The 24444-nt window shown below is 29.2% G+C and overlaps 3 protein-coding genes across 4 annotated transcripts in view; 2 read left to right on the forward strand and 1 right to left on the reverse strand.

Moving 5' to 3' along the window:
- Positions 1 to 4753: 4753 nt before the first annotated feature.
- LOC145188156 (cilia- and flagella-associated protein 53-like) lies at positions 4754 to 11928 on the reverse strand. Its single transcript, XM_090096024.1, has 11 exons — positions 11742 to 11928; positions 10470 to 10589; positions 9981 to 10090; positions 7691 to 7864; positions 7303 to 7525; positions 6966 to 7046; positions 6523 to 6642; positions 6254 to 6352; positions 5845 to 6061; positions 5373 to 5590; positions 4754 to 4929 (listed from the first exon to the last, which is right to left on the reverse strand). Exons 1-11 carry the CDS (start codon positions 11802 to 11804, stop codon positions 4822 to 4824), a joined length of 1533 nt encoding a protein of 510 aa, XP_089952150.1. The 5' UTR covers positions 11805 to 11928; the 3' UTR covers positions 4754 to 4821.
- Positions 11929 to 14702: 2774 nt separating this feature from the next.
- On the forward strand, positions 14703 to 17569 carry LOC149893061 (uncharacterized). Its single transcript, XM_090101321.1, has 3 exons — positions 14703 to 15198; positions 15416 to 15602; positions 15826 to 17569. The coding sequence occupies exon 3, from the start codon at positions 15935 to 15937 to the stop codon at positions 17558 to 17560; it is 1626 nt and encodes a 541-aa protein (XP_089957447.1). The 5' UTR covers positions 14703 to 15198; positions 15416 to 15602; positions 15826 to 15934; the 3' UTR covers positions 17561 to 17569.
- Positions 17570 to 18635: 1066 nt separating this feature from the next.
- LOC145187371 (FERM domain-containing protein 3-like) overlaps positions 18636 to 24444 on the forward strand; it is a 48032-nt gene continuing 42223 nt past the window's right edge. For both annotated transcript variants that reach the window (XM_090088343.1, XM_090088351.1), the window contains exons 1-3: positions 18636 to 18886; positions 19597 to 19701; positions 22387 to 22429. In XM_090088343.1, the coding sequence (XP_089944469.1) occupies positions 18800 to 18886; positions 19597 to 19701; positions 22387 to 22429 (235 nt within the window). In that variant the 5' untranslated portion in view covers positions 18636 to 18799. The remainder of the gene's footprint in view (positions 18887 to 19596; positions 19702 to 22386; positions 22430 to 24444) is intronic.

Genomic DNA, 24444 nt, shown 5'->3' on the forward strand with positions numbered 1-24444 from the left:
AAACAAAGAATAAAGACTCAGTATTTTTGATAAAGACATATTAACAACAGTTTTATCGCAAGATATCAGTAACACAATTATAAAATATGAAAAGTGACACAATAAGTATGCCAGATTAACATAATTTTGTACAAAATTAGTTGAGCTGAAAAAGGCAGTTATATTGAATTATTAGAGCTACTTAAAAAAGACAAGTAACTTATTGGGTCCCCCGAATTGATTGATTTTGATCTTGAAGGAAAGCGGCTTCTGCAAGATAAACCAACCTATCGCAAAACACGTAGAGCAATTCATTTGATGCAAGTCGCGTAACTTCAAGAAATGGGGATCGCAATTCGTAAGAAAATGACACACATGCAGCTATGTTTTGACACATTTTTTTCTAAGGAGTTTTTTTTTTAAAATTCCAGGAGTATGGTAAACCAATTTTTTTCTGAGTTTTTTTTTTTTTAATTCCAGAAGTATGGCTATCAACTAAAAAATTCAGAAAATAAGCTGGAAACATGGTAGGTTGATTGTGGTAATCAATTTACTGTAATGGATAAATATATTAGTATCGTAAATTTTTTCAAAAGAGCAAGTCGGCCAACAAGTTAGGTTTTATGAGATTTCTAGTTTTAATATCAGTCTTTTTTAAATCTTATGTGACTTAAAGTAGTTTGTTGGTTGCCAATGTAGTTTTAGAGCTAAGCAAAACACGCTCTGAATTTTTATAATATTTTAAAATTATGACTATTAGTGTATAACGCAGCTAAATAAAAAATTAATTGATCTCTTTTAGAGGATGCTTGCACTAGTTTCTTATATTTCAGCAATTCAGAATCTAGAAATAATTAATTAGTCAAGTTGGCTCTTGTTTTAGTATTAGGGTTACGAAGCTATGATTTTACTGCAAAACATAACTTCGGAACTCTAACATCAGCATAGTTTTGCATAGTTGTTAAATATAAGGTTTATTTAAAAAATTCCACTTAAAGATATTTCATTAAAAATATTTTCTGCTTATAATTTTTCTTCATTTTTATTATTATTCGAGTTCTTCACGAAAAAAATCACTCGAATTTATTTTGCTATGTTTATGGTGAATATTTTCACTAATAAATTAGAAAAACTTTTACAGGTATTGCTTAATGTCAAAATTTTAGGCACCGCCGATTCGGTTCGTAAAATCCGCAAAAAGCTAATCAGAGTTATTTTGCGGATTAAAACAGTCAGTTCGTAAAAACTTTTCGGATTAATAATCCAAAAACTAAATTACGAACCACTAGCGAATTTTTTTTTTTTGCGGATTCACTTCGCTGTTCGGATTATCAATCCGAAAAGTTTTTACGAACCACTAGCGAATTTTTTTTTTTTGCGGATTCTCTTTGCTGTTCGGATTATTAATCCGAAAAATTTTTACAAATCAATTTAACTTTAATTCGCTTAGCGAATTATACGAATCGCGTTCCGTTCGCGTCACCATTTTTTTTTGTGGATCGAATTCCTTTGCGAATTATTTCGCTTTGCGGATTGCTTCAATTAGTGGATTGATCTGATAAAATTTATATTGTTATATTTCTTCTACTTAAATGTTAACAGAAATAAAAATAGAAATAGAGATAAAAACTAGTTTGAAAAATTGTTACGTTCGTTTCAATAATTAAGGCAAATAATTAGTTCTTTTATTGAAAACTTTATGCATGCCTCTAAAATATCATTTATTGTTAAGACGAACATTAAGGAAAATTTTCAAATAACTTAATAAATAGTTAGTTCTTTTTCGGAAACTGTTTGTATGCATCAAAAACACGTTTTATTAAGGCAAATATTAAGGAAATATTGAGGCAAATATTTCAATAAAAAGTCCGTAAACCAAAAATGTGATTTGATCCGTGTTTTCGAATTTTTAATCCGAAAAGTAATCCTTATTAACAATCTGATCCGTTTTTGTGGATTTTAAATTCAATAAATAATCCGAAATATTCGTCCGATCCGATATGGCAAACTTAATCCGATTCGTTTCTTTTTTTTTTATTTCACTTTTTTTTTCTTTTCAGATGCCTAAGCTGTCTAACATTTGGGAATTCTTCAACAATGTGGAGGAAAACAAGGCAAAATGCAAGGCATGTGGCAAAATATACTTAATCAATAAAGGCACCACAAGTCCTTTAAGGAACCATTTGAAAAGAGTCCATTTGAATTTATATAAACAATTAGATAGGAAAGACAAGCAAAAATCAACAATACCAGACATTTTTGATGCGCTTGCCTCTGAAGACTCAGATTTTGAACAAACACAAGAAAGAGGAAAAAAGAGGAGATGTCCACAGACACAAAAAGATACACCAACATCGCCACAGCCTGGACCAAGTGGAACTTGTGGCACTTCCAACACACAGATACGGCAAGGCAGAAAACAGGCTACCAAACCTGAATGGGAAGTTACTGACATCAATCAAATAAGAACTGTTGTTGACATTACTAAATGGGTGATTGAGGACACTCAACCATTTTCTATTGTAGAAACTGACGCATTCACCCGGATGATGAAAACTGCAACCAACGGTCGATTCAGAGCCATTACAGCAAAGAATATATCTACAAAATACATTCCTCTCCTTTTTAAATTCATCAAGGAACAAGTAAAAGACATTTTCAATACAGACAAGTCAAATCTTGATGGAGTGGCCTTTACATCCGACGTGTGGACCACTGATCATACCAATTTGTCTTTCATGAGCCTTACACTCCACTATATAGATTCAAAGTTCAAATTAAAGCGCTTCTTGGTGGAAATGTCCTACTTCCCCGAACAACATACTGGCGACAATATTGCCAAGAAGCTCAATGAATCTGTCAACAAACTTGAACTTGACTTTGAAGTCAAAACCTGGATAACAGTCGACGGTGCAGCTAATGTCCAAGCAGGTGTTAGAAAATCAATTGGGGTTCAAAGTGCAATTTGGTGTGTCGACCATCGTCTAAATCTAGTTATCAGTGGTGCTATCGATGATAAAAGATGTCCAAAATGGTCAATTCTCAACCACAAAATAACAAAATTAGTAGGTCACTTCAACCAGTCCTCTCAAAAAGCTATGACTTTAGTTAATGCTGCCAAAGCCTTAAATAACTCCAGAACGAAGTTAGTACAGAGATGCCCCACAAGATGGAACTCTGACCTCAATCAAATGGAGTCTGTGGTGGATCTTCTTCCGGCGATTCATTCTTTAAATAATCCGAACCCTACTGTTTATGGAGGTTGTAAGTTGACAAATCTTTTACTACAGATGATGAAGTGGAATCTATTCAATCTGGCTTCTCAAAAACTGTAAGACATTTACCAACAGATGATGAAGTGGAATCTATTTATCCGGCTTCTGAGAGGCTTCTCAGAATTCTCTGAGAAATGCAGCAGCGAAAAGAATGTTAGCATCTGTTCCGTTATTAATTACCTAAACAACATCAGAGGAAGCTGAGCAAGGGAGATGATCAAGCCAAAAACCGAGGTGTCATCAGAGCTTGCTCACTACTTCAATGAAGATCTAAACAAAAGATTCGAAGGGTAGTTGATGAATATTGAATTCTCTATAGCTCATTTTTTAGATCCTTACAGCAAGGGCATGTGCTTTGTGGATGAGGGGGAAAAATTTGAAGTAGTCAAAACTGCAGTAAAAAAAGCTATGGAAGAACTGTCAAAAAAAGAATCTTTGGCTAGCCAAAGCACTCCTTCCCCTTCACTGTTGGATGATGAAGATGATGACGACTTTGATTTCACTGAACAACTGAGGAAGAAAGTGTTTGGTGCAGGTTACATTAATCCTGGAGGTGAAACAAGCACCAAGAAAGCTATTTCTGCTGAAATTGAGGGGTATTTAAATTCAAAACCAGTTCCAGCAAATACAAATGTACTGGAATTCTGGAAACAAAACCAGTATATTTACCCAATAATGTCAAGGCTGGCCAGAAAAACCCTCTGTATACCTGCTGCATCATCAACATCTGAAAGAGTTTTCTCAACAGCAGGGAGTATATACAGCTCTAGAAGAACCAATCTTTCAATCTCAAAGGTTGAGATGTTGGTATATGTGAAAGAAAACACTAAGCAACTCAGTAAAATTCAAGACATTGTGTGGCCAGGAAATGAATTTGGAAAATGACTAACTTTCAGTGTGATTTTGACTTTTTTTATTTCTTAACAAGGAAATCATTTCGTTTCATTATATATTTGAATATTATAAATAAATAAAAATGAATCTTATTTCAAAAGCATTTTTTATTCTGAATCCGTATAAATCCGTAAAAATAATATCGGTTCGGATTCCAGTTCGAAAAAAATTTTTCGAATTGCAATCCGATCCGAAAGTATCGAATCGGATTGCAATCCGAAAAAATAATCCGAAAAAATTTTAACGAATTATTTTCCGATGCATTATTTTCGGATCAAATCAATCCGTAAGTAATTTGAACCGTTTCGCATAGATAATTCGATGCACAATCCGCAAACCGATAAACAGTAACGAATCGGCGGTCTCTACAAAATTTTGTGAAAATGATATCATTTTAATGTTTGAATTGTTGCCGTTCTCTCAATTATTTTCATTTTTACTCTTCAATATTATATGAAGAATGATTACTATTATTTTATTTTAATGCCATCAAAGTTGTTTTGCTGTATGTAATATATGTGGACCTTAATCAATTTTATTTTTTGCAAAATTTACTGAGGCTTACATATTGTTAAACAAATTGTTCTAAAAAAATTGTGTTTAAATAAAAATTTTTGACTGATTGTTTATTACAAATATACTTTAGCTACATATACAAAAACTACACCAAGTATCAGCGAGTTCTTGAACGAATGTAAGAAAGGGTGTTAACCTGGGACTTAGAACAATCTGCGTTATTGAGTACAGAGAGCAACTTTCTCTGGTATTGTATTTCTGCATTCTAAAAATGACAATACTACGATGTTAGAGGATCTTTATTGAAGGAGCCATCAGTATTAAATAGGTATGGCCACGATAATACTGCCTCGATGTTTTCAAACATTTTCAAAAATACAAAGTCTATACTAAAAATTTGTATTTCGTGGTGATATTTTTCAGAATATTTTTGGTGATACAAAATGCAAGCAATTATGACTTTTAAACAAAAGCATTATGCTTATAAACAAAAGCAATTTTTTAAAAACTTTTAGAATTAAGAATTGCTAGCTGCATGTAACGATTTTGAAATAATAAAAAAAACGAAAATAGCATATTTAGGTAAAACTTATTATAATAAACTTAACGCTCTTTTGGTTTATTTATTTGGTTGAATTTTAATAGAATATACATTTCAATAGGTTATCGTGGCTATACACTTTTTAATATTTAAATGAAAACACGTACCTGCATATCTTTAAATTCTTTCCTGGCTTCTAAAATTCCCTTTTCTTTCTTTTGTCTTTCATATTCTATCTGTTTCAAAAGATCGTTATGATATTTTCTATTTTCGTTTCGAACCCGATTGATTCTCTCATTTTTTAACAGCTTATATTCTTCTATGTTTTTTTGAATTTCATGTCTCTCAACCAGTTTTTCTTCCTGCTTTTGCTTTAACAACATTTCTTTAAATAAAGAAAATAGAGTCACCAAAAGAGTGCAGAGCCAATTGGTATTTAAAAGTACTTTTACAGACTTTTAAATATATTTTGACTCCGCACTCATAAATGACACTGATATTTCTGGTAAGAACGCCAAAAATAAAAGATAATAGGTCAAGCTAAAGGAAATAAAGTAAGAGCTGAATGCCGCATAAAATTAAACGTTCTTAACAAAATTATTAAAAAAACCAAATAAATAAAGAAAGTCTCATCTTTACTTCTTTCCTGAACTTGCATTTGTCTCGTTTTTAATACGTCATCCATCAATATTTTCCGAACATCTTTTTCTTTACCAATTCTCTCATCTTTTTTTTTCAATTGCTTTTCAACTTCTTCAATGATATGCTGCTCAATAAGCTTGTCATGTTGAAGCTTTTGATGGCGAGTTTTTTCAATATAATCCATAAAACAATTCATTTCGTTGCAATGCTGTCTCTAAAAATACTAATCATTTAAATCTCATAGGTAATATATCCAGGCCTTACAAATAAACAAAAGTAGTATCAAATCGATATATGTTTGCAGAGTTTCCTACTATAAAGTAAAACACTTGAGTAGATACCATGTTATAAAACTGAAAACATTTCCACAACAAAGAGCAAAGATTAAATAAAATTACGAAAATACTTTTTTCACTTGGTCTTGGATTGTTTGCTTTTGTAAATCTTCATTAAAGGCATTTTGAATTGACATATCCAAAGCCATATCTTTTTGTTTTACAATTGCCTAAAATAATCTTTTATTTACATTTACTGTTCAGCAGTCACATGCAAAAACAACATTTAGTTTTAAAGACATTTTGTTTTACAATTAGCAAAACAGCAAACTATGTTCATAAATATAAAGATGGTAAAATAAAAATAAAAATTGTAGCACAATGTAGCAGCTAATCTAACTTCATTTTTTTTTTTTAATTTCAATAGTAAATCTTGTTCTTTTTGTGTGGCTAAACATTTTGCTTGCATATGCTTTTTCCACAGATTTTCTTGTTCCTTTTGATCAAATGCTTCTTTTCCCTAAAATAAAGCATAATTGTAATATACTGCACACAGTATGTTACAATGATAACTAAATGATAACTAAAAAAAAACTAGCTAGTGATGGTTTTATTTATGTTTCATTTTTGTAAGATTATTTCAGTCAATGTTTATGTGGATAAAATTAAAGAGAAATTCTTTTAATTTAAAACATTTACGACCACTAAGTTCTTAAGTCAAACATGGTTTAGCTGTATTTTTTAAAACAACTTTGTAATAGAATGAAATAGAAGAAATAATTCTCGTTTATGTTTTTCTATTCAACATTTTAAAGAAATTCATACATAAGCAAAGTACTATACCAGCAAATGTTTCTCATGCTGCTTCATTTTCCTTTCTTCTTGACGTTGACTTTCAGATGCTTGGCATTGCATATTCAAAACCTAAATACAAAAAATATTTATTTCTGAAAACAATCAGAAAAAAGAAATTTATGTGTGAAACTATATTATACTGTATTTAAGTTTATTATTCACAAGCACTTTTATTTAATACAAACTATAAAAACACTTTTAAATCATCAAAACATCATACACAAGTACAAATAAGCACTTAAAAAATAAATGTTAAGAGTTGTTGCTATATCTACTTCTTTCTTACACACAGTAAATTTAAACCTAGAGAATTTGTTAATATTACCTCTACAATGGATCTATTTATTTCAGCCTTTCGTTTAGCTTCTATTTCTTCACAACAGGCTTTATATTTTATATCTCTCTGCCACATTTCTGCAAAGTAGTGCTCCAACTCTGCTTCTCTTTTTAATTTTTCTGCTTTAATCAAAAGTTGTTCGTTTCGATCTTCAAATATTTTATTGTGCACTTGCTTGCTTATCAGTGTACGAAGATCATCGCACTCTTCCCTTATTAACCCAAAAAATAATCACCATAACAATCATCAAATTTAAAAAGAAAAACATCTCTCACAACACTATATTCACTTTTTTGAAACTCTTACCTATAACTCTTAACCAATTAAATTCTGGTAAAGATTTATATCAACAAACAATTTATTATTATCTATAAACCTAAACTTCTGATGCATTTTCTCTGAAACAAATTGTTTTCTTTCAGTTTCTCGCTTTTCCTTTAGAAACTGTAACCTTTCTTTCATAACACTTTGTTTAATTTTGTATTCTTTCTCCATAGAATCTATTTCCAAATAGTATTGCTTCTCCTCAGCTGAAATCATTTCTCTCAATCTGAAAAAAAAGGGTTAATAAAGTAATAAGCTTCTGAATTTTTTAGAAGAAAGCATACTGAATGTTAAAAAAAATAAAAACGTTTTTAGTAAGGCAATAGTTTGGGGTAATTCCATGTAGAAGTAGGACAGTCATTCCACCCACACTCAGATTTTCATTAAATTTTAATCATTGGTACCTATCAATGAAACATGGAAAAATGCTAGCTCCCAACTCCAAGTGGTTCAAAAGTTATGATGTTTTGAAATTTAGCTTAAAAAGCCATACTTTTTGTCCACGTCTACCATGATGGGTTTTATATCATCAACTTTTTTTAAATAATATAATTTCTAGCAGAAGAAAACAGCTGAAAAAGAGTACCTAACTATTTTTGAGGTTGCTGAATCCAAATATGTAGAGAAAATAACACAAACAAAATTTTTTGACAATCATTTCTTGATTTTAAAAAGGCTAAGACATTTTCTTACCATCGGTTACACTTTCACTAATTCCTGGAGTTGCCTAACTTTCATGGGGTTGGATTTTTTACAGATAAAAGAAGAGGTGTACACCACCTTAACATAAAAGATGGTTTTGGTAATTGGAATCATTATAAAGGTATGCTATTTTGAACTTTAGACTGAAAATGCCATTTTTTGGGCCCATATTCTCCATTATGGATATTTTAGTGGTACCTTTTCCTGAATAATTCAAGTTATACTCGAAGACATCAGCTGAAAACTGGTATCTGACCATTTTTGAGGGTAGTGAATCGAAAGATAAAAAGAAAATAAAACAATTCAAAGTTGCAGAATGTTACAAGTTTAAAAATAGATTTTGTTTTTATCAAGATAATTTTAGTTGTCTGAATAGTTATGTAAAGTCAGTTATGATATATTAGGCCTAAAAATTATTTCAGCTTTTATAATTCTGCTGCGACAATTATAAAAATAATTGTAAATATGTGTTGGTTTTTATGGCATTTTTGAGGGATATTGTCTGGTGTAAAAGGAGAAGAAAATTTGTAAAAATAGATTTTTGCTGCAAGAGAATATTGTTGTCATCTCATCAATGTGTTGAGAGAAAACTGCAATTTTAGATTAAATAGTTACTGAAAAACTACATTTTTAGATTAAATAATTACTGAGTCTTATTTGTATGTTCATTATCTTCATAATGGCAAACAGTCAACAGTGCTCGATTAAAATTCATTTAGGAAGTGAATGTCATCTGATAACATACACACCCTTGCTTGGAATTGAATGCTTTGAAGACCTTCTTGATGATGATAGATAGATATTAATGTGGAGGACTGGGCTATCAATAATCAATGTCAAATCAACAACTTGTCTCCATTATAAACGTGTTCACAAAGTTACACATTGTTGCAATCCATTTAATGCTCATAAAAAAGCTAGGAGAGGTACTTATTGCAGTTCTTTTTTTCTTAAATTTGCATTTACAAATTATTTCAGCTAACATTTTAAAGTTTAACATTAGGCATCAAAACATCTCTTTTCATTTTAGATGTCTTTTTTATATATTTTTTTATAGAAAACATTTTATTCTACAGGCAGTCTTTGTGAAATCAACTTGGACACAGCAAGGTCACTATGCAGTAAAGGCAAAGTCATAGTACCAGGTAAAAAGCTTTGTTCACAATTCAGATATAAATTAGCATTAGGTGAAGAATCAGAAGTGGACGAGATGAAAATTGAAGATTATATACAGAAAGAGATTATCCTAGAGTCAACAAGATTTTGAACCATTCGGAGTTGGGAGCTCCAATTTTGCATTTTTTTATGATTTATTAATAGGTATCACTGGTTAAAATTTAATGAAAATCTGAGGGGTGGGTGGAAAATTTTGATTTTTTGTCCTACTTTTACAAAGAATTACCCTTTGAGAATTTTTTAAAGCCTATGCACATAAAGTAAAATAGCTAAGATATCTTATTGATTACTCAATTTATTAGCAGGGTCTCAGGATAATGAGATGAAAACTATTTAGAAAACAGTGACATTAAAACTACTTTAATATTGGACATATTTCAAATAGTTCTAACAACTAGCAGCTGAAAATATTTTAAAACTTTTATTATTTCTTTTCAAATTTACTATATTAAAATGTTGTATACTTTTCTTTCCTAACTTCTAAGGCCTGTTTTTCTTTATGAAAATGCTTTTCAACTTTTCTCATAATACAATTCTTTTCAATAAGCTCGTCAGTACTCATCTCCCAAGCTGACTAAAGAAAAAAAAATCATAATTATCATCAGTAATATGGTTGGCAGAAAATAAAACACAATTTTGATCTACTTTTTTTAAAGTGGATTGAGGTAATAAATAATATCAAGTCAAAAATTGAAAATATCAATATTGTACATCATAAAACACATAACTGCAGAATGATATTTTTAGAAAAAGAACTTGAAAAGAAAAACATTAGCTATTTCAATTTCATATAAAAGTCTGTAAAAAGCTATGCTGAGTTTTGAAAACCCTATGCTTTCTTGGATCTTTAATCCAAAGAATATATTTCAAAAAAGTTGATATTAATTGCAATAGTGATCCAGAAAAATTTTGAATGAATTGTTCAAATATACAAACAAAAACAAAACTTTTACTTTGAACTTGCTTAAGTTTTGGTATTTAGTTTCTGCAACTGATTGATTTCTTAAATCTTCTTTTTTTCGTTGTTCAAGAATCAAATGTTCAGCAGGTTGCTTATTTTTTGATCTTGCGAGCTAAAGGAAATTTCATAAAACAGATATTTAATTGGATTTTAGAATGAAAGGTGTAATAGCAAACAAAAAGACTTTAAAGTCTAAAACTTTGCTTATTACCATTCTTTGCTTCTTTAATCACAAAAGTAAAAAATGGTATTTCAAGTGTAACTATATTGTTTCCTTTGATATAATATTTTTTATTATGTGGCTTCTATTGGTGATGATTGGTAGGCCTTTTTTACAAGGATAAAAATCTGTTTTAATTCTGAAGCAAATTAGTAACTATAACTAGCCTGGATACCTAAAATTTAAATTTTTGCTTATTTCAATTTCACATTTATGATATTAAATGTTTTGTTTGTTGCTGTTACTTTTCATTTGCTTGATTCTTTTGTAATAACTTGTAGCTATATATAACTTTTTTGTACAAAAATACATACATTATTTTGTTTATATGTATATACATATAAATGTATATATATATATATATATATATATATATATATATATATATATATATATATATATATATATATATATACACTTTTTTTTTTATTTTTACTTAAAAATCATTTAAGAGATATTTTTAAATGCAATTTTTAAATATTTAAATATTTTATAACAATAACAATTTTAACAAAGAAATATAAAAAATGTAATAAGTTAATATAAAGTTATCAATAAGCTAACTTAAACTAGAATTTTCTTTACACACACACACAGACAAACACACACACACACACACAAACACACACATAAATGTGCATATATATATATATATATATATATATATATATATATATATATATATATATATATATATATATATATATATATATATATATATATATATATATATATATATAATATTATATTAGATATATATATAAACTTCAATAACTTTTGTGTTTATAAGATTGTTATAAACATTTTTTATTGCAAATAATGAAACAGCTAACAAGCCCAGTGACCTAGATATGAAGAAGAAAGTACAAAAAAAAAAAAAAAAAAAAAAACATTTGAAATTTAACTTTTGAATGTTTATTTTAAAACACATAAATCAGACTTTTATAAGAAATAAAATATATATAAAATAAATATTTATATAAACATATTTACAAAACAAAATTTATAAGATATAAATAAACATATAAATAAACAAAATCTTACTATTGCCACACTGTGTGGCGTTGGACCAGTAAACTCACGATGCCTCTGCAAAATTTTAGACATTTCTAAAAATTATTACGTTTATAAATTTAAATGTTATTAAATTAAATAAAAGCCAATAGTATACAATTACACAATACAGAATATAGTTGAGAGATTTGTTAACCATATTTATTTATGTACAATAGCAATGAGCCGGTTGCTAACGAGGATAGTTGCATGTCTACATTGTTGTCGTAAATTAACGCATGCGTAATATCGGTAGACTAAAGTAAAATACTAAATTTCTATGGATTCCTAATCAATTTCTTCTAATTTATATCTTTTTAATTTATCTCACTGGACTTATCCTATTTTAAAAATTTTTTTTAAAAAGTTGAGAATAAAAGTAACTTTTTAATTTCTGATCCTTATAATATCAAAGAGAAATTTTGGTAAAACAATGTGTGTGTAAAATGATGTAAATGATGTGTTTGTTTCTTGGAGTAAGTTATGGTGATATATTAACATATTTAGTTGAATTACCTTATTTTTATACAGCAGAAAAAAGTTTAAGAACATGATGCTTTTTATTACTATTATTATTATTATTATTGATTTAAAGAGTCTGAGAATAGAACAATGTATGATAAATATTCATGTAAAGTCTATTGCTTATGTCAAAAAGCATAATTTAAACCAATGATTCCATTTAGCAATTAGCTGCATGTAAGAATAGGTTCATTTTACATGTGTTGGAGTTAAACAAAAAACCCTAAAAGAAAGTCGTATTGTCCTCGCTGCCTAAATACAAAAAAAAAAGTTTTAAATTTAACATCTTGCGCAATTTATATAATAATGGATGGGTAATTAACATATATTTTTCTTACTCAAAATATATATTTGTTTAATTTTATTTATAATTTAAATAAAACAATTCTTTTTTTTCGAGAAAAAAGAAAAGTTACTTTTAAAAAAAAAAAAAAAGGAGAATAGTTTACAACTTCTTAACTATAAAAAAATTTTCTTAAATAACAATCTGTTACTATACACTTTTCCATTATAAAAGGAAAATGTTTGGTAATAGATAAGAAAAAATACTTTAGTAAATATTTACTAATGCACAGATTAGTATCAAGTACCATTTAAGAAAGTAAGGTTTTATAGGAATCATATTTAAACTTCTTTAGTTTTCAAATTAATTGCTCAACATGTATTCTTAAGTAAGACAACTTTCTAAACTCCTTAACTTCTTTAGTAAATAACTGTTTTTTTCCTTTTGTAACTAAAGATTTCACAAAAATGCATCTTTTGATGCCATTTCCTCTTCAATAAAAAAACCCTCTATCAGCTAGGATGCTGTCTCCATATTCTGCAAAATCTAAAAAAATCTGATTTCTTAGTTTTTGAAAAAAATTACAATTAAGTCAGATTTCTTAGTTTTTATAGGATTTGGAAAAAAATTCTTTTACTCTAACCAGTACAATCAATTATTACATTATTTCTTAAAATGCTAAAACTGTAATGGAAGATTCTGTTTTAATGCTGTTTGTAAAGGCCATGTATTTAGAAATCTTACTCTTTTATCTAAATCAAATTTTTGATTAATATTTTCTTTGCTGAGGTTAAATGATAAGAGAGATCTCCATTCAATAGATAATTGTAATTTAGATAATTGTATAATAATTGTAATTTCATCAAAAGTAAGAAAATATGATTTTTCATGTCTTTTCGTGTGACGTCATATATGAAAAGCGAAAGAATCCAATACAATATCTTTTCATTTTTTAGACCCACCATGAAGTTTAACTTCCTGAGTTTAGTTTCATTGAATGAAAATCACTTGCTTTTTTTTTTTCAATTTTCAATGGCAAGGAATTAGTTTTTGATTACCTGTAGTTGAAATCTCAAAGCATTTATATTTAATACTACACCTGATATAATATGGAGACTGTAAATACGAGAGTTGTCTTCTTTATTTTTGCCCATTTATCTCGTTTTAGTATACTTATCCATAAATTCCTCCTTCCTTTTTCCTTTTCTGTTATGTACTATATGAAGTACGGTAAAAACCTAAAAAATCTCATCCTTTTCCTACTTGAGCAACCAAAGATACGACGAGATACAGGCATTATTTGTCTATAATGTTTTGCTTATTTATTTTTGTACCAATAATTGCACATGGGTTAAGCGCGCAAGTTTGAGCTGTTCTTTTCCTAATATTAAATACTGCGTGTCAATCAAATTTTTACTGGGCTTCCTTAACTTCTGATTGTTTATCCATATCTGGATTGTTTTCTGAAAATCCAAAAAACGGATTGTTTTAAGGAATAAAATCTTTTTTTTTTCAAAAACGATAAATTAAGTTATTAAGTATATTAATAAATATTACTATTTCAGAATCTTTTTCACCAGATTTTATTGTAAATGTATTAGTTTTTAGTTATCGAATATAATTAAGATATTTTAACAAAAAATTTACTTTTAAGGAGTTTTTTTTTCTGCGTTAAACTGGTCCCAAAATGCAATAGGAATAATAAAAAAAAAATTAGATCAGCTTTGGGGGCATCCATAAAGTACGTACGCGGGTATGGGGGGAGGGGGGGGGGTTTCCAAATAACGTACAAATGCGTACAAGGGGAGGGGGAGTGTTCAAGACAGCGAGTACGTACGCGGTTTGACTATCTTTCTCAGGAATTATTTTTTAAAGTTGATCTGCATAAAAAGCAACGAACTTTTCGAATGTAAAAAATCTTTTTTTTAAATTACGCAACCTGGTTTTTATCTTTTCAATTAAAACGTTACAACAAGTTACTTTTTTATTATTTTAAATTAATATTTTATTATTAATTTTTTATTAACGATGTACTACTTCAAACTATTATTAAAGTTTAAATGTATTTTTTCTGATTATAAAAAACAAATATTTTTAAAAACAACAATTTTAATGCTAATAAAGACTAGCACCTTTCATTGCGAAATGTAACTGCAATTAATTTGAGTCGAGTTATTTTTTTACGTTCTTCGCTTTAACGACACTGAATCCTATGATGAAATCGTTTATTTCCAAATAAACAAAAACTTTTATCTTTCTAATCGAATAATTGAAAACGTTGCAACAAAAAGAAACTGCTTACTCCCAAGATGTCGAACGAATTTGTTGGAAACGAGGAAAAGTATCTTCAACTCCTTGAGTTATATAAGAAAGCATATTCAACACTTGAAAAACAAAAGCAGTATCAGCACGCACAGTAGTTGTGGAAAATAGTAAAATATGATCAGTCTTTGTATGAAAAAAAAGTAAACGAATTAAAAGTGAAAGCAAAAAAGTCAAAAGGATCAATCATGTCATTCTGAGGAAATGCTTTATCACCGCCTAGCAAAAAGAAAAAAGATATCCATCCAGTGCCGTCTTCGTCGAATAAATTACAAAGTTTTCCGAACGCAACTACGACAGAACCTGAAAAAATTGAACTTAGTAAGCCATTTTTTGTAATAATTTACAAACTTTTTCTCTCATGATTTTCTATATATTGAATTCAACCGAATTGGTAATTAAACTACATTGTACGACTATATTGCAATTGCATAGTTTTATTCATCATAATTGGACAACTTGACCATTTTCTCTACATCCAATCTCTATAACTATCAAGAATTTATAATAGTTTATTTTTGATAATTTCCTAATTTAGATTTAACATCAAACGAGAAGGAAAGAGCAAATCCGGCGCAAGTTAAAAGTCGGAAGAAAATCTCAGATCTTGAATCACAGCTTTCATCCTTGATAATCTTACGCGATTCTGGTTTGTCTACTGTAACGAGGAAACAATTAGACAATGTGAAATAAAGCATAAGAAGAGAAAAAACAAACTTGGACAGGTAAATGTTAAGAGATATATCGAATAGAGCTAAGAAGTATAGACAGACGTCTTGGCCATAAAAACCAAACTTTTAAGCAGGCAGTAACTTTCAAAATTTTGTTTTTTAAATTGTCAATAAGAACTTCTAATTGAGGATTTACAAAGTTTGCAGAATCCAGAAAACCTTAAGTATAGAAGGTTTTATAACGGAATCAAAGATTTATGTAATATTTTGTTTTCAGATTAATTCGTGAATCGGCACGACAAAGAAAACGGAGACAAAAACTTAAAGAGGGCATCGAAACAGTTTGTCAAAACAACCCTGAAGTATCAAGTGCTTTGAAACAGTTTATGCGAAACCATCCTGGACGACCACGGCTCGAAATTGATCAACCAGAACTTTTATCAACAATCATAAAAGTTGTGCAAAATTCATCAGCAGCAGATGAGCGTCGAAGAACAGAATGTCTTCGCAGTGTCTCCACTTTGGATGATCTTCAGAAAGAGCTGACGAAAATAGGCTTCAACTTGAGTAGAAGTGGTTTGTACCTTCGTCTTTTACCACGACGTGAAAACACTCATGAAGGAAAAAAGCATGTAAAAACAGTTCCTGTGAAGCTACTACGTCCAGAAAATTCACTGCGAAAAAGAAATGATGGTAGAATGTTTGCCAAATCTTCTATTGATGACATGTTTGAAGTTTGTAAATTGTTTGGACCAAAAGCTGTGCTTTTCATGTCCAATGATGAAAAAGCCAGGGTACCGTTGGGTCTTACTGCTGCAAGCCTTCAAGTGCCGTTGCTGATGCATATGGAATACATGGTCAAACTTATTGATCATGACTTTGTCGTTGGCCCACAGCACAAGTTAATCCCATCGGTGTATGGCATATGCGAAGTTAACAATAATGGAAATGTATCCTACAGTGAAGACACTTTCATACGCATAAGAAGTGGGAAACACGATACATCGAATGCTTTTACACATGCTTTTGATGTTAGGGAGCTTTTTGAAACCAAGACGGTTAGACGTAAACCAATTATGTTAATGGAGACTGATGGAGCTCAAGATGAGGCACCGCGCTTCCCTAAAACGTTAGCAGCTGCTGTTGATCTCTTCCGCTTGCTGGATTTAGATGGCTTGCTTCACGGTGTGAATGCAGCTGGGCTTTCAGCCTTCAACCCCATTGAAAGAAGAATGGCACCTCTTTCTCATGATTTGGCTGGAATAGTTCTTCCCCATGATTATTTTGGCGATCACCTTGATTCTTCTGGGAAGACAATCAACCAAGAACTGGAGGTAGAAAATTTTCAAAAAGCGGCTGACGTTTTATCCCAAGTTTGGGAGAAAACCGTCATCGACGGTTACCTTGTTAATTGCCGGGCAGTACCAGTTGGAAAAGCATATAAACCGCCGAATCCTGATCCTGTTTGGGTAGAGAAACATTGCCAGCAATCGCGATACTGTCTACAAACTGTGAAATGCCAGGACAAGTTATGTTGTTCATCGTTTGAAACAAATTGGCTGAATACCATCCCCCAACGTTTCATTCCATTTCCGGCCATCTACGAGTACTGCGAGAATGGTTACAAAGCGATGGAACCGTCTCGATATTTTAAAAACATATCAAACCATTCAAACTTGGCACCTCTGATGCATAAGCTTTTGCTACAAGATATACCTACAGAAGGCTTAAAGTACAAAATTATACCATTTGATCTGTATTGTCCTTCATTGGAAAAAAAGCTTTTAAACGGAATTTGCGACAAATGCAATAAATACTGGCCGAGCGAGGCAGCAATGAAACGGCACAAGAAAGCACATAAAAAACAAAAAATAAAGAATGATATGGAGAGTGATTTAAGTGAAAGTGAAGAAGTCAGTAAGGAGATTACTAATGAAAGATTAGAAGTAGAGTTCATGCCTGTTTTCCATAACATTTTCAATTTATTTAAGTCACCATTTATGGAAATATAAATAGCTAAATTGATCTTTTTTGTATTTAATGATTTGAAAACTTTTTTTTTTTTTGGGGGGGGGAGGTCATACTTTTTTAATAAATAACGCGTACGTACGCAGAGAGGGAGGGGGTGTTAAAAGCGTACAAGTGCGTACAAGGGGGGAGGGGGTCCAAAAGCATTGGTTTTACTGCGTACGTACTTTATGGACGTCCCCTTTAGAGACTGGCCAACCGTCCTATGTGATCATTTTATTCGTTAATATCGATTATTTCGATTAATGATCAAAAAAAAAACCAAACGATTAAAAAGTTAATTAGAGCGAGTTTTCTATAAACGATCGCGGGACAAGAGAGCGTCTAAATGATTAAAACGATTAATATTCATGAAATTTGATTTTTAATCGATTTGATTTTTTTAATTAAGGTAGCTGCAATAACTCGATTAAATTATTGTTCAGTTTACTTTTGAGGATGTCCTTGCTGAGAGTTTGAATGATATTTTAGACTCTGAACCTTCTTCTGCCACAAATTCTGACTCAACCAATCCTGGAAGAAGCTCAGATTTAAATGAACTTGAAGATAATGCTTTGGCAGAGTAGCCAACACGACAGCCTTCAAAAAAGAGGAAAAATTCCTAAATCATCTGAAGCCTTGCCTCTTAAACAAACCAACAAAAATAGCTAAGCTAATTGAGAGACTTTTTGTTTGCCATCTTTTAATGTGTTCGTGATTTTTGTACAATAAATGTTAAAACAAAAATGTGTTTCATTGTGTTTTTCATTTTATGTATTTCTCTTAAAATAAAAAAAAATATTTTATCGAGTTTTTTATGAACAAGGAGTATTAGAAATTTAAAAAAACTAATTAGATTTAAAATGAATAAAATGACTAATTGTTAGACAATTTGATTAAAATGATTAATAGTTTACTCGAAACTGATTAAAACGGCCACACAACTTTAATCGAATTAATCATTAAATTTTTAATTTGGTTGGTCATTAATCGATAATCGAAAATCGCGGTTGTCCGCTCTCTAGTCCCCTTTCGGAAAACGCTTTTTTTTTTCTTTGTTTTCCGGAGTAGTAACAAGCTATTGTTCTAGAGAACATAAGTAAGTGGGTTTGGTTAATTGTTTTTCGTTAATATGCGATGTTGATTGAATCCATTGACGGTAAAATTTAGACCTACTGGAGATATAGACTGTTACAAATAACTCTCTCCACTATATGATATAATAACCAAAAAAGAATGCTGAGATGAGGGAAAGCAAAAATAATTTGACTGAAAATCCAAACTGTAAAGTTCGGTTGCTCGACGATTCGGAAATTTCATTTGATTTTAAGGTAAAAATAAAATGAATGTATACCTTAGTAGTCAAAAGTATATATATATATATATATATATATATATATATATATATATATATATATATATATATATATATATATATATATATATATATATATATATATATATATATATATATATATATATATATATATATATATATAATAGTAGAAGTACTAGTAGTAGTAGTAGAGTTTAATTTTTTGATTATAATGAGATATTGATTAATCTGTTCCTGAGGTGCAATAATAAGTAAGTTGTCTATGTAAGATTTAAGATTTGAATTTTTTTATAAAGGTTTTGATTATTTAAAGGTCACAAGATTGAAAACTTAAATATCTTTAGAAAAGATTGTGAAATTTTTTTTCTTTCAAAAATTGGTTATCTCACAGCAAGTAACATAATTAATGAAATATACTATTTACCATTGAGCAGTCCTCAACTTGCAGTTTAGATGTGGGTGAGCTGAGATAAAAGTTGTAGTTTTATACTCAAAGGTGACAGCTGCCCGGTTCTTTATACTTCCTTGTTAAATAAATAGTGTACCACATTAGGTAAATTTTTAAAATTACATATGGTTCTTTACTTATAGTGTTTTTCTTTAAAGAAAGGCTCACCAATTTATATTCAAAAAGTTGTTTAACAAAACAAATCATATCTAAGTTATTGTTTATCAGTTCATTGTTCTTTTTTCCCTAATTTTTAGAAAGAGACAATAGGATCAGGATTACTTGATTTTGTGTGCAACCATCTAAATCTGCTGGAAAAGGATTATTTTAGTCTACGATATGTTGATAATAATAAACAGAGAGTAAGGATTGGTTTTTTTAATTTTGCTTTTATTGAAAAAAAAGCTTTGCTTTAATCTGATACAGACAAACATTTTAAATACTACTAACTTGTAATAGGAATATTGTTAATAAATATTCCTTTTTCAGTAAATAAGTGTTAAGATCTAAGTAAATAATCATATTTTTTTGTTTAAATAGTTATAAATTACTTATATATACAAAAATTTCTTCATTTGAATTTTAACCGTAACCAATTAAAAATAATACAACATGAATTAAATAATTTTATATGGTACCTAACCACCTTTGTTATAAGTTATGAAATTTATTCAAAGAGGTTTTAAAAGATTGAAATTTGTGACAGTGTCTATTGTGTTCTTTTGAACCTTTCAAAAAATTTGTTTTGTATCAAGTTAGGCTAAAAGATCTCAATGAAACTTTTACATAAATTAGCAAGTTCTGGTTAATGGAGCCTATATTGCAGCAGATCTCTTATAATTGTTGCTGTGGTTAGCTGGCAAATCAACAACAGTTTCACCAAGACATTTGTGCTCAAATTAGTAGAGTTAATTAAGCCAGTAGTATTAGTAACTTCTTACTTGTTTCTTAGATTTTTGCCAATGAAAGACTACCATACATATATAAAAAAAAATTGGTTTCGGCTGAAAGAAAATTAAATTATTGATTTGATATTTAAAATTATGGGTTTTAATGGCAAAACCCATATTTAAAAGTATGGGTTTTAATATATGTTCTCATAAGTATTTGGAGGGCTGAAGGCTCTTGCTTCATAAAGTTCAATTCGTTAAATAATTTTTAAATAAAAAAACACTAAATTTATAGAAATGGAATGAAATTCAATTTTTTTGCTGCTTTTCCCCTAACTGCCACTGATTTTCTAATTCTCTGTTTTAAATGTATAGATAATATATTCTCAATAAGCAATAACTAGTTATTCAGCCATTATTGTTTATAATAATAACTATTTTAAAACTGATACAGCCACTTAATATTTTCTCACTCTAACTAATATTTATGACCTCTAATGAAAGTTCAACTAAAAATATAAAGTTCTTATTTCTAATTACATATATTTAATACTTTTTAATAATCCAAAGACAGTTATAAGTTTCAAAGCTGCTTCTTCAATATGTTTTTTTTCTTTATCGCTCCATTAAATCCTCTAAATCTTAAGAATTGTTACTGTATTAGGAACAGTACATACCTTACACAATAAAAGTCAATATTTAGTAATTATATAAATATATAAAAAATGTTTTCTTTTGCATCTAACATGTCAAGAACACCCATTAACTGGTTCCAGAAATATTCTCCTTTTACAGAAGCAGCAATCTTGATAATATCTTTTGATTGCTTGAATATCATGGTGAAAATATTCCTCTTTCTCTTAAATTAAAATGTTTCTAACATCTTTGAAAAATAGTTACTGACAATGTAAAAAAATGCATTTTAATAGACATCTTGTAATCAAATTGGCTATTTGAATCAATATACTTGTCTGGTTAAGTCAATATTGTTTTTTGGCTTTCTAATCTTGTTTCTAAAGAAATCATTTTAAGTGATGAAGTTTGCATTTTTTAGGTATTTCATCAAATTAAAAATCATTAACATTTTCTTGAGTTTCTATTAACACCAGGCTCTTAGTCTTTTTTATAAAGACTGTCACACAAAACTAATAATGATTAGATGTCATCTTTTATACCATCATCAAAGAATGCTAGTGCAAATGAGCTCCTTGAACAAACACCATAAATGTCCTAGGATTTTCCCAATCATATTATTAGAGGCTATTTAATTCTATTTCTTGTATTTGTCAATTTCCTTAAAAATCTCAAGATCAATACAAGTGATGGTACTGATTTTGCTCTAAAACATGCCAAAGTAACTGTGAAGCGACAGATGTCTGCTACACAATTCTCTTCTTATTTGGAAACTTGAATTCATCTCTAAACATTCAGATTTTTATATAGCCTTTACTATCCATTAAAAGTGATGCATCACAAACTGTTAGCTTTGTGACCACTTTGTAATAGAAAAAAGTGATATGTTCTTATATCAACCAAACTTCTTTCTTTAATGGTTCAGTTTATCATGGCATTCAGCCACAACTTGTTTTCTATTTTTGTGGTAGGTTTTGAAATCTTAGCACTATCCATCTCTTACAAGATAAAGTATTAATGTTACTGTTAAACCATCTGCTGACTTTATAGACAACTAAGTCTGCAGGATTCAATAAAACTAGTCTCAAATCTTATGTCTGTCATTTACAAATCTACCTTTGAATCTTCATTCTGCAATTAGCCAGAATGAAGGTTCAAGGACTTCAGTTTAATGCAACATTTATGCTAGATTTTTATGAATGATCATTTTAATAAGTTAAATATATGTTCAAAATCCAATTCTATATTGCACAAATTGATTATGGTAACCTGGCTGTAAGTAGTAAATAAATAAAAAAGCTAAGCTTTGAATATGATTAACATTTTTTTTTACATATAAGAAAAATATTTTGGTAACAAAAGTCAAATACCACTTAAATAGACACTTATTACTTTTTTTATTTTTAAAAGTACTACAATTGAATTACAGAATGTTAAAAAAACTAATTTTTAACAAATATTTCAATCAATGCAATTGAGATTTTCCTATTTTAAATAATCATTTGCTTTTTATTTACTCTTTAGCACTGGTTAAAACTAAATAAAGAAATTTTGAAGCAATTAAAAGGTTAGTTATATAGTATATATGTATATATAAATATGTATATATGTATAATGCAGTTGTGCACGCATTTATAGATAAACCTAATTTTAACCAGAAAAGCCTACATTTTACATAAAAAAAACAAATATTATTTAAGATATTGTTTTTAATATTTTTATTTCTGATATAAAAAAACATTAATTAATAGAAAAAAAAAAAAAAAAAAAAAAGAAAGCTTAATATCAATATTTTACTACAAGAAAAAAAAAAAAAATTTGGATTACAATAAAGCACTAAAAAAACTGTATGTATATATAGATGAATGCCAAATCAGTATTTGAAATAGCCACCATAGGCAACATAACAAGTTCTAATGTATTTTGGCGTCAATACAAAAAAAGTATATTACTACTCATTAAGGTTTTATTTCTTTTTTTTTCGTCAGATATGATCTTAAAAAACATAAGTTTTTATTACTATTACCATTTAAACTAGTTTGTTACTTAGTAATAAACTAACAAGCAGTACTAAAACTTCTTTCTGCTTCTATAGAAGATGGGGGAAGGCTAGGCATGGCGTTGTAAGTCTTTTATAAAACGCATAGTCTTTTTCCAGTGCTTTCAAATACTGACATTTCATGTTTAATACAAATCAAAATTTCTTGAGGGGATGAATTACAAGTTAGTTAATGAAGTTGTAGGTGATAGAATTTCTGCTTGTTCTTCAGCTTTAGTTTTTTCTCTCATTGGTTCCATATTAGAAGTGGATTTAAATTCAGATGCTACTTCTAATTCACTATTCCTTTGGTTATCCTAACATAGAAGCAAGCGTACATACATTTCTCTTGCTGTTTTAACAATATCATTTTTGTTTGGGTACTTTAAAAGATTACCTGGTGATTCTGAATCTGACTTATAGTAACCTGGATTATCTAACTGGCAAAGTAAACCAACAATATTACAATTTCTTCTTTTATTAATTCTCTCAGAGACAACAGTAAATAAATTTTGACTTTTATTAGTATTTTGCTCTTTAAGATTAAAAACAAAATAATTTTTTTAGATTTTATCAGATTACAATATGAAGTCCCTGAACAATATCAGAGATCTGTTTTATTTCTTCTTCTTTTAAAATCAAATCAGTTCTGGATATATCCACAAGAGCTTTTCCAATAGCACTTTTTAATTCCAAGAATCGTTTTAACATACTGAATTGAGAAGTCCATCCTGTTTTAATATCAGAATAAACTTAAGCTCTTTTCCTAAATCGGCTTTACAAATGTTTTGAAGAATATCATTTTTAAGTGGTGATTTTCTAAACATTTTGACTTTTTTTACGAACCTTTGATATAAGAATGCCATAGTCCTCAATAAACTGGGTTCCCTCATAAACAAAACTATTATCTTCTTCATTCCAGCATTCTTCATTGTCATTAACATCATCAGGATCAGATTCAGCTTCTTCATTATCATCATCCTCATCATTGATTAGTTCTTCTTGAGTTGTTTCCATTGCTAACTTTTTTTCTTATAAGGAGTATCACATACTGCAAGATAAATCCCATGGCAAAGGCATGGTTGGTGAATAACCCCCATTTCTCGTCCCATTTTCTTCATAATTGAAGCACCATCAGTGATACATCCAAAGATATCAATGGTCAGATTCAATCCGGATTCTTTCGACCAGGCTTTTTGTACTACCGCACTGAAGATACTGTACAATCTCTGTAATTCAAATTTTACGGGGAGAAATAAAAGTTTGAATTAGAGATATTTTTGAATTATAGAATGTTGACTCTTTTGATTTGCATTTCACGGTGACTTTACATTTAATCGAATTATGGAGGTTTTGGAATTATTGAGATTCAAATTAGAGAGATTTTACTGTATATTATTTGTTTACATTTCACAGCGGTACAAGGTAAAAGTTTGTTGTCAAAAAATGCCAAATTTTTTTGATTTTTAAAACGGCTTTAAAAATTGAAACGCTTGAAACAGTTTTTCAAATTATTTGATTAATCGTTTGGAAATTAATTGATT

The sequence above is a fragment of the Hydra viridissima genome, unplaced genomic scaffold, assembly GCF_058129835.1.
Source record: "Hydra viridissima isolate aposymbiotic clone 2 unplaced genomic scaffold, HvirCarnegie_v1 scaffold_1, whole genome shotgun sequence".
Taxonomy (NCBI): Eukaryota; Metazoa; Cnidaria; class Hydrozoa; order Anthoathecata; family Hydridae; genus Hydra; species Hydra viridissima.